Source organism: Trachymyrmex septentrionalis, unplaced genomic scaffold, assembly GCF_001594115.1.
Source record: "Trachymyrmex septentrionalis isolate Tsep2-gDNA-1 unplaced genomic scaffold, Tsep1.0 scaffold60, whole genome shotgun sequence".
Lineage (NCBI taxonomy): Eukaryota > Metazoa > Arthropoda > Insecta > Hymenoptera > Formicidae > Trachymyrmex > Trachymyrmex septentrionalis.
Window position 1 is genome coordinate 5023744 of NW_017305779.1, and position 11093 is coordinate 5034836.

Below are 11093 nucleotides of genomic sequence, written 5' to 3' on the forward strand. Positions count from 1 at the left end.
ATATGTCTACAATATTAATATTATTTCTCTTTAATCATTTAATATTTTGCTACAATTGGTTTTCAAATGTTAAATATTATTATCTTTTTGATTTTAATACCTTTTAATTCTTGTATTAAAATAATTTTTTACAGAATAGATTTCTTCTGTCGTAGATATATTACCGATTCACTTTTTTTTTGCACAAATTGTTATTTTCCGTATATCTTTTATATTTTTTAGTGCAAAATATAACCGTTTTTAATAAATATGTGTATTTTATGACATTCACATTCTACTGGAAATAATTAACTGGCTCACTTTTCTTAGTAATTAAAAAAAAAATTGTTTTTGCATTATCAGTGGTGATTGCTCAATGTCAGCTATATCTGTTTTAAGTACAATAATTATACACTGCCTTGAAAACGCTATTTTTAAATAATTACTTTTTTAAATATTTTTTCAATGCTGCAGGTTTATAATTCTTAGTATTATAATACTTGATCAAATCTCTCAAAGTAAGCTTATATTAAAATTAATTATCTATTAATGAACTTATATGACGGAATAAAGCAATAAGATTGTCTTGATTTGTATATTCAAATTTTTCAGAGTGATGAAATATTTAATTTTTAATTGAAAAATGGATATCAAATGTTAAAATTTGCAACGAATTTTAAAAACATAGAATAAGATATATTTACAATGTACATATATATTTATATTGATTAATCCTTGAAAAGTATGGCCGAACGAGATAAACTTTAATTTTGGACTGATCACACTCGAGATTACTTAAATACACACACGTGATGGTTCGTTACTCACTAGTTTTCATTCGGTTGTTCAGTACCTCTGCTATATCGTCGACATAGAGTAAAGGTACTCACGTTTAACATTCGTGTACTGTTAAAGGTGGCTTCGACGTTTATAACATCGAGACAGCGATGCCAAAGATCGACCTGGATGCGATCGAATCGCACCTTAGAGCTGCACGTGAGGAGGAACGTCGAGTAAGTAATCAACATTCTTTTCAAATCAGTAGTTATTTTTATATAACACTTGAATTATAGCAGGATTACGAACTTAGACTATTATTATAGCAATTTTTATTAAATTTGAATATTGGAATAGGATATTATATTACATCTTATACATAGATAACATCGTAAAAAAGACGATTTTATGCATATTTATCTAACTAATTTCATTCTCCGATATGCAATGCAGTTTTATTGATTTCCAATATTTTCTTTCTTATATATCATAGAGATAAGTTCTTAAATTAACTCAAGTTCTCGGGTCAATGAAAGTTTTCCGTTCATTCACACACACACACATACACACACACACACACACACACACACTCTACACTCGAAAAAGATGTATTCCAATCGTATCTCATTTAGTTATCGTAATATGTTTGGCAAACACTCAGTAGAACATCAATTCTGTCTAAGATTTTACGTTTGCATTGAATATATATTTTGCGGAGGCATCAGCAAGTAGGTGGACGCATATTATGTAGATTCTTAATACGAAAATTTGTGTAATAGACGTAACAAGATTTCCAAAGGAATGGGTCGATCGTCTTTAGATTTTTTGGAAACTCCTTTGAAAGTGGAATTTTCTTTTTAATCTACCAGAATTTAACGGTAACACAACTATTAATTCAGAAAAGTTGTTGAAAAAATGGAGAAGAGTCTGATTATTTAGCATCAACAGGCGCGATAATTTATCGCGATAATATATCGCGCAATTGATAAACCTTGACACTCGATGATTTCCAATAACGAAGCACATAGAACGATGAATTAAGTATAAGTTCATATAAATCGTCTGTGTATTCAAGTGTTAATTTTTCAATCATTAACGCAGGAAAATCGTGTGTTTTGTTTCTACGCTTCGTCGTTTTCGACAAATGACATATTTTGGATATTGTCCACCTATAGACCGAGAAATTTATACAGCATCGTGCTCCAAATGTTGAATTGCTCACAGGGCAAAAGTCACACATGACTGATCAACCGAAACGTTTTACGCACGACCCCGAAGATGATTTAACGATTTTTTGTTACAACGATGCGACTGATGAGAGAGTTAAAGCTTGCATAGCGCATCAATAAGTTAAATAACGTTTTGCGTGCGACAGATTATTTTCTTTCCAGATAATACAATTATGTGATAATAAATTGAATGTATATAACTTTCTACGTCGTGCATCTAATTATTATATGGCGAAGTACATCGTAGTTGCATAACACTTACGTTGTTTCTATGCGAAAGGGAATATGCGAGAATATGAAGACAAACTAAATCGATCACAATCTTTTGAGATATAAAATCATTAAAAACGTATTTGCACGTGCTTTTTTAAACATTAATTTGTTAATTTAATTTAATATATCAATGTATAAATGAGATTTAAAATTATATTTTTGTAATATTTTCTTAATCCTCAACTCGATAAAAAAGAAATTTTGATGACAATTACGATTTGCATATTCTCACTATAAATGTTACACTTTTGTGTTTTCAGACTTTCTGAAAAGTGTGTTTTTGGTATATATTGTTGAGTTTGTGTTTATTAAATTATTCAAATGTACTAATTGTAAGCAATACGCTACAAGAGATATATAAAGTACATGATGTACAACGTATAGCACAATATGTATTAAAATTGATATGATACACACTTGTATATCAACTTTCTTATTGTATCTAAAAGTGTGTTACTCCTGAAAGGGACTCCAAACGGAACTGCGGGAATGTGTCTCATCACATCAAGCCATTCATTCCGAAAGCTATTGTAGGCGTCCGCTGAAGACAGCATCAGATGCAATTCTCTTTATACACATTTTCCGAAGCGAATTGTGAACTCGGAAATGTATAGTCGACTCGTATATAAGCCAACACATTCTCGCCGAGCACTTTCACCGAGAATCCCCGTGAGAAGCCTTCCTAAATGTTAGGCTCCAGTAGACAGAGAGCCACCTCCACGACCGCTGTTGCCGCCACTACCACCACCAGCATCGCTATTGAACGCCTCCTTCGCGATCAGCAAACCTTAACGAAAGATCTCGGACTCGCTTTACAGTAATATAGTCTTGTGCCGTCTTCGTCTCGCGCGCGTGCAAGTCTCGTGGCTCGTCCTCGAGGTCAGTTGCACCTCTGCAACCTTAGACCAAGTTCGATCAGCGACTCCCTTTCTAGATTATAATTCTGTCCACGATAGCGCTAGAAGAGAGAAAGCGAGTTCGCAAAGCCAGCGGAAGGGGAGGAGCGGTACAAAGAACTTGGAGAAACTTAAGACGAGTTTCTGATAGATATATAAATTTTGCAAGAAAAGAAACTAATTGGTTTGTCAGGATAGGGAGGTGCATAACCAAGAGTGCGCGATCATGGGCAGCAGCAACAAGTCGCGCAAACATTACAAAAAGGACTCAAGATTTGTCGCCGATCTTTACACATTTACTTACGACGACGACTTGGATTGTGTAAGGGATGCGAAGGACGAAGGGCGACAGCATACATCAGATGTAATTTAGACGCGAGTCACGCGAGAAAATAATAAATGTTTGAATGACGTTGTTGAATGACGTGTTAAAATTGGAGCAATTAAATCCGCTCTGTGACTTAGGGAGTATAGAATGTATCATGTTCAAGGCAATTCATTCTTTCCGTTTTCAAGTGACAGACCGACTTTGATTGCTAGCCAGGTGTCTTTCTGAGCGTATAAATCTTTTCATAATGTTTTTCAAACAATATATTAAAAAAGATAATTACATCTGACAAGTTACATCTTTATTTAAATTTTTAATCGATTAATGTAATGTTGTTATATATTTATTTCTTGTTGGAATATTTTTAATGCGAATGAATAAAGTTATAGCATTGATTCGAAAGAAAGACATTTTGTTGATAATTTTGGGGAAAAATGCTATGATAGTCGAGGATGGTAAAATTCTTAATCTAACAAAAATTTCAATAAAAATTAAAAGAAGAAATTATTGATTATTATAATTCGTCAATTTCACCAAAGTTATCGCGTTTTTTCATTTTTATTGAATCACGTTAATTATTTTAATATATAAGAGAATAAATCAGAATTCATTTACAACGTGTATAACGAGTCACAATATTTCTCAATTGGTCTCGTGCATGTTTCATTTGTGTGTGACCATGCACGTGCAGGGAACGGCCGCAATATTATTATGCTGAATGTCAGGGCCGGATATTCGGATGTAGGCCCCAAACTTTAGGGGTTGGTTTCATCAATAAGATTTATCTTCTTTTTTAATATAATTTTTTTATAAACATAAATTTTAATATACATAAATATGACAGAGAACGCTAATATTTTTATTTAATATAGTTTAGTCTATCTTTTTTTAATTCCCAGGACTAGAAAAAGATAAAGAGTAAATTGGACCGAGATTAAAGTCAATTTTACATTAGTAGAACCGAGTCTTAATAATTCCAGATTTCTGCTCGTGCTGTCATTCTAATCTAACAGGAAGGTTGTCGAACCGCACGATTCGGTACGGTTCCGGACCGACACAGGCGAAAGTGGGTCACGGAAGCGCGCGTTATTAATGAACAAACAGATTTTAGCAAGCAAGTTTTCCTTGCTGCGATTGCAATTATATCTTTTTCTACAGAGCTTTATCAAACAATTCGCAATTCGAGCTAAGATTTTTTTTATAATTCTAAAAACTATATTGAATTATTTTTGTAAAAATCACCCCATAATTTTTAGGAGATGTTTAAGAGATATTTAGAAGATACCATTTTCGATTATTGTAACATATGTTTGATTCTATATTTCCGAATCTACGGAAATCTGTCACCTTTCGTAAAAAGAGTAAAGCATGTTGTAACGCGCGTATTACGCGTTTTATGAAAGTAAAAAGCATTAATTTGTGTATATAAAAGTGGCATCAAGATAATGAAGAAGAAGCTACCACAGAAATGGATAAACCTTCGGAACCAGTCATGGAAACCGAGGAGAAGGAAAAGAAGGGAGAGAATTTGGAAAGGTCTGATTGCGAAAGGGAAGATTTAATTACGCGATTCGACAAAGTTATACGAGGCGAACTTAATGACGATCTGCAGGTGTGAATTAATTCGACAAATGTACGAGAGGAAAACATACGTAAAAGCTCTAATTCTAGCGAGATTCGAGTAGCGGCATGTATTCGACATCAAAAGCAATCATAAATTTATGACATTATTATTACTTGTAACTGTTGTATGATACTACTCTTTACTTCTAATTATATCAATTGTAACATGGAAACAAGTCAGTTCGAACATTATATTGCATTTTTAAATGCTTCCTACTTTTCAATTTTTTAGTTCACGTAATAAATTATTACCTGGAGAACTGCATGTTTTCTAAAGACTATATAACTATATAAAAATTGTAAACCATGATTACAATTAAGTGTACAAAATATTTTAACATACTTGCGCCTTTGGACTCTCGAATTGCGCTATAATATTTATCAACAGTCATTATGTTTATCGCATTTTATGATTAACATTTACATACAAAATGTAAAACGTATTAACGCATATCTATTCATTGTGTTCGCAGCGACGAAATGATCGTGAAGAAATTAGAAGAAGACTCGCGATGGGACCTGATGCCGAAGATTTGCGCGCCGAACGTGGACGAAAACCGAGTCTCCAATCGCGTCTTCAGAGTGGTTCGTATAGATCTAAGTTTTAATTTTCTCTATCAAATATCATATAATAATAATTAAGGTTCTTTAGTACTCGCTCCAGCCATATTGAATCGTGATGTTATAAGCGACATATTGATTTTTCTTGCATGTCATTTGTAAATAAAGAGAATTTGGATGAAATGAAATGATGAGATTGCTTTAAAACACTTATAAAAAATAAACGAAACACAGAGGAGATATAAGGAGAATCTTCATCCATTTTTACAAGTTTAAAAGCGGTCTCATCATTTCGTTTCCAAATTCTTTTTAATTACAAATGGTATGCAAAAAAATCAACGTGTCATTTCTTGCTTATCTCAGGAGTAAATAAATGACAAAGTGCGCAAACGATTAATCTTTAAAATGACATCAAATTATTAATGGACAACATATACAGAAATCATATTTTTATTTATTTAGTTTTATCTGCACATATTATATATGAGAAAGATACTTGTATGTATATTTAATGTTGTTAATATTACCGATAGGTGCAAAAATGAAGATAATTAATCACTAGTTCAATTCCTTTATATTTTATGAGTAAAATGCTAAACGATAAGTAAAATCACGAGAATGTGTTTACTTTGTACAGGAATGAACCTTCAGATCTGCTTTATGAATGAAACATCATCGGACACAGAATCCCCGGGTTCAGAGAATGACACATCTCCCGGATCTACGCCTACATCCCTTGGCTCAAAGCAATTTGGCGGAAAGCAGAAGGGACCAACAAGGCCACAGATGTTGAGTCTGCCATCTCTAAGACTTGATATGGGTGCAAACTCCACACCACCGATCGATGAGGCAGACTTCTTTGCGCGGCAAGCTAGATTGCAAACTGAAGCGCGAATGGCTCTAGCACAAGCCAAGGAAATGGCACACATGCAAATGGAAGTGGAGAGACAGAGGTTGAAACAGAGTCCCATCACTGAGATGGTGCGATGCAGTTTAGAAAAAGTAAGTAGAGTTCAATTTATTGATTAACAATGCTTTAGATCATGTATAAACTCCATTTTTTATTTATGGTAGAAAAATGCTGAATAAAAAAAGCTAACAGAAAACATGCATACAGAGCCAGAACTAGGCATGTCGGCGCTCGAGGTAAAATAAAAAAATGTGCCCCTTAGTAAAAAAAATACTTTTTTATGACATGTGAAATATAATAAGAAATAACATTAATTAATAGTAATTAATAGTATGTTGTTAAGGTCATGACCTCGAGTGACTTTGAACAAATTTTAGCCATCGCTCCTTAAAAAGTTGTTAACAAAAAAATTCATTTAAAAAAATGTGATTTTAAAACAAAGAATTTGTGTTTGTAAAGCAAAAAATATTTTATTATGTATAATTGATATATTTTCCATTCTTTTTATATGGATAGAAATTTAAATCTAACATTTCGACCCAATATATCAACATAAAACAATAAATCATTCACAATATTTTGTTAATGCAGGCACAGGAGTTTATATTCAAAATATTGAACGTTTGTTGAGAAATATTCACGGAGTTGTACCTTGATATGGTCGTAAACAATTCCATTTCATCCATTACCTTGTAGAATTGCAAAAAAGCATTTTATACATATAAACGATTAGACGCTTTCTTTAATACATATATATATAATATAGCTAAAGAATATTCAATATCTGAAAATATAAATACTGAATCAAATAAACAAAAACATATTTAGCAAAAGTATCATTTTTATATCTCCACACTATATAAATACAGATTGTAATCGTAATATTTCATATATAAGCATAGAAGTTCGGATAAATTCTCTGCTCTAAAGACACAAAAGATATAAGAAATATATAAGAAATTATATAAGAAAATATTTTGCGCTGTTAAAGCAGGGAATTTGTTTCATCAGAGCGCAGTCGTGTCCGAAAGATAGGTTTTATTGATAAACTTTTTTTGTTAATAATTTTTTAAGGAACAACGAGCGACAGCTAAATCCAAAGTTACTCGGAGACATGACTTTGACAACATATGTCAAGGTCATTCAGGGTAGTCCCTTATATTACATAATTAATCTATATTGGAAAGTATTAATATCGCGTGCTTTTTGGAACTTGGATATTAACGTTAATGAATTAGAATATGTAGGAAATTATATTGCCTTTTTGCGCCCCTTTCAAATTGTTTACGTCTCGCTCGCCACACCCTTGTTCCGGCTCTGCATGCATGCACATTATAAGTACTTCTGTAAATTAATCACAATTATTAAAAAAAGATTAATATGGCATTTCGAATTTTTAGAAAATAAATTCATGAAATTTAAATAAATATATCTAAACGAAAAAAAAAAATATATATATATAAAATATAATAAACGTAATTACTAATTTTTCAATTTATTAGAATATGTCAATACATCTATGACTCTTTAGATTAGTAAATAAAAAATGTAGGAAAAAATTTAATGTTTAACATACTTTTATTCTACCAGTATTTTATTTTGTCTGTAGAACCTGTAATGTAATCTTAAATCTTAATCCGCCGTTCGAGATTTCTTTTCGAGATCTGTTTTCTTTCTTATTTAATAAAGCTTTGAATATTGCATATTTTTTCAGGTCGGTGTACAGCTGGGAGAGGACAGACGCAGATTGTCCCGTGTACTTCTCACAGAATTAAATGTCGCGCAGCTGCAGGTAGTAGCGAATGATTTGCACGCGAGGATTGCCGCATTAAACGAAGCGCTCGTCGAAGGTCTTTTGAGGAGAGACGATTTGCATATGGAGCAAGATTCAATGCTGGTTGATGTGGAAGATCTCACTCGATACTTGTGAGTTCTAAAATTTATAATCTAAAAACCTTATAACATTCTTTCATAAAAACATAAAATTTCTTTTTTTTTTTTTTCTTTAATTAATTGTTTTCTTCGGTTTTCACGAAATTATTTACGTACTTAATAAAGATATATGCAAAATTTATTTATTAACTTATTATAACTTCTGCCCTTGTAAAAAGCATATTTTTATTAGCAAAATTTTGATCGTAAAGTTTAACATTAACATAAAAAAATATAGTAATTGAAAAAGAAAGAATATTAACAATTATAACTTTATTATGCAGAGGTGCCAAACAGGAATCGTTGAAGAAGAAACATCAAAATATGCAACAGGCGGCAAGCCGGAACCATCAGCAATCCTCTCCAGCTCCGACGAAGCTGTCGATGAAACCGAAATTGACGCATTTGAATCGCGGTCTGGTTGCTCTTGTAAGAAAATAATCCTTCGCTACGAGACTACGCAGTCTCGTCAGAAATTAAACTCCGAGCGTAGAGGGGCACCACGAGCTTTAGAGACGTGAAAAAGCGAAGAAAGAAAAAAAATGGATAAATTTTTCTTTTGAGAAAAAAAAGAAAAAGAAAAAGAACTTGTTTTTTGGAAAAAAAAAGGTAAAAAAGAGGAGATGAAGAAACTTTCTTCCATAGCTGAGAACGGAATTAGAGAAAAAAATGAAGAAAGCTTCTTCGAAAGAAAGAGGATGAAAAATCTCTTTTTCAAGAAAGATGACTATACGAAAACTTTGCTTGGAAGAAAAAAAAATGATTGCGTTAGAGGCCGTGGTGTGCGTGCTCGAAAACTTTGAAAAACGTAACAAACAGCTTTGATAAGGTGGAATCGTTCCCATTCTGATAAAGGGAGAACAACAAGTATCTTTCCTTGAATTTGTAATTTTTACAGCTTAATTAATTGTCGTTAAACACGTGGAAATAGAAATTTACGTATGTACGTATTGCATAAGCGAACAAAGCAACGATTCTTCGTTTGTATCCCACTATTTGAAATTCTCCATCTCTCTCTTTCTCCTCGTCTGTATTCGCTCGGCCCTTAAACTCATGTCAGATTATGTCCCGCGATCCGTGACATGCATGCATGTGTTTACGAGTGTATCGATTATTCCGCCTTTAAATAATAGCGTATCATTAGCGAGAACGGATCCCTTCTCTGTTGTATTGTACATATAACGAAGATTTATATCAGATTATTGCCGTATCGAGATTTCACGTGGTGCTTAAAGAGCGCTTCGTTCCGGTCGTCCAATATAAGTCGTTCACGTGTGCGTTGATGTGATGTTAAATATTTCGTAAAATCGTGTTAATTTAATTGCATGTAGAGTATTTTGAACAACAAATTTCTGTATCTTATAAATTCATCCGTAAATTTATAAATTTAATAATTCCATAAATAATCGGATGTGTATATCCTTGCTTCGGTAGATCTCTAGATCCGCCAATAGAAGCCGTCAGTTGCTTAAATAAAACCCTCACGTGTAAAATTCATCGTCCCATTTCGGCTTGACTGCACAAAATATCGGTAAGACGATAAATAAAGTTTTTATCTATCGCGAACGACAAAGAAAGTCAATGTACTTTCTTAAATAACCCAATGCGCGCGCACAGGAAAGTAGAAAAAAGGTAAACGCTAATGTGGAGATGAAGAGAATGCAACGACCATGCAGAACGAAAACCGCGTTACATATCCAAATAGGTGATCTAGTATGCAAAAAGCGATTAGTCCATATATAGAGCAACTACAAAAGCGTAATTGGATAGAGATATTTGATCGAGTACACCGTTCACAAAATTTATGCATGACGATTAAATACGAAGATGACCTGAAATTCGAAATCAAAATTATTCATTGATATGGATTATTCGATTCTTGCATCGTATTATTTTTGCATGCTGGTCTCACATGATCTCATTCACACGCAGGATTTCAAATGTAGATGAAATAAATTATAAAGAATTTAAGTTACAGTTAGCTTCGTTTCTTAGATCTTCAATTTACCCGTTTAATACAGATCATTTAACTTGAAAAATATAGATTTATTTTAAATGGAATAAATATTCGTACACTAATGCATATGCGTAAAAATTTGTAATGCTTTAAAAAAAATTATTATCTTTAGATTGATCAATTTCTAGATAAATTTGCAAAAATAGATTACTTAAATTTTACTTAATTGTCTTTCACATATTTTAATATTGTATATCATTTATTACCAATTGCATTGGGATTATATAATCCATGCGTGTGTTTGGGGAAAAACATTTCTTTCAAAAATTGTTTCACAAATGAGATTAAGATTGAATGTATCCAGCTTGTCAACATCTTTTTCAAAAATATCGAAATTATTCAATTAAAATGAGAAAGTTTTATTGAAAATAAACAGGGTTGCCACAGAAAATAAATTTAAAAATTCCCTAATTTTTCCAGGTTCTCCAGTTGATAATAGAAAATTTTTCGTAGCCAATATAAAATATGTAAATTTTTATTTAGAATCAAGGAAAGCGATATTATTAAATCGTATATATAAACCTATATACATATATATATATAACATGTAATTATTATGTGTATATAT

At 32.2% G+C, this 11093-nt stretch overlaps 1 protein-coding gene across 2 annotated transcripts in view; it reads left to right on the forward strand.

Moving 5' to 3' along the window:
• LOC108752591 (schwannomin-interacting protein 1 homolog) overlaps positions 1–10581 on the forward strand; it is a 29496-nt gene extending 18915 nt beyond the window's left edge. The window contains exons 12-17 of one of the 2 annotated variants that reach the window (XM_018493517.1): positions 895–996; positions 4949–5094; positions 5579–5690; positions 6304–6668; positions 8291–8502; positions 8793–10556. In XM_018493517.1, coding sequence (XP_018349019.1) covers positions 895–996; positions 4949–5094; positions 5579–5690; positions 6304–6668; positions 8291–8502; positions 8793–8949 — 1094 coding nt within the window. In that variant the 3' untranslated portion in view covers positions 8950–10556. Of the gene's footprint in view, positions 1–894; positions 997–4948; positions 5095–5578; positions 5691–6303; positions 6669–8290; positions 8503–8792 lie in introns of both variants that reach the window. The other variant, XM_018493516.1, reaches the window with a different exon arrangement.
• The last annotated feature ends 512 nt before the right edge of the window (positions 10582–11093 follow it).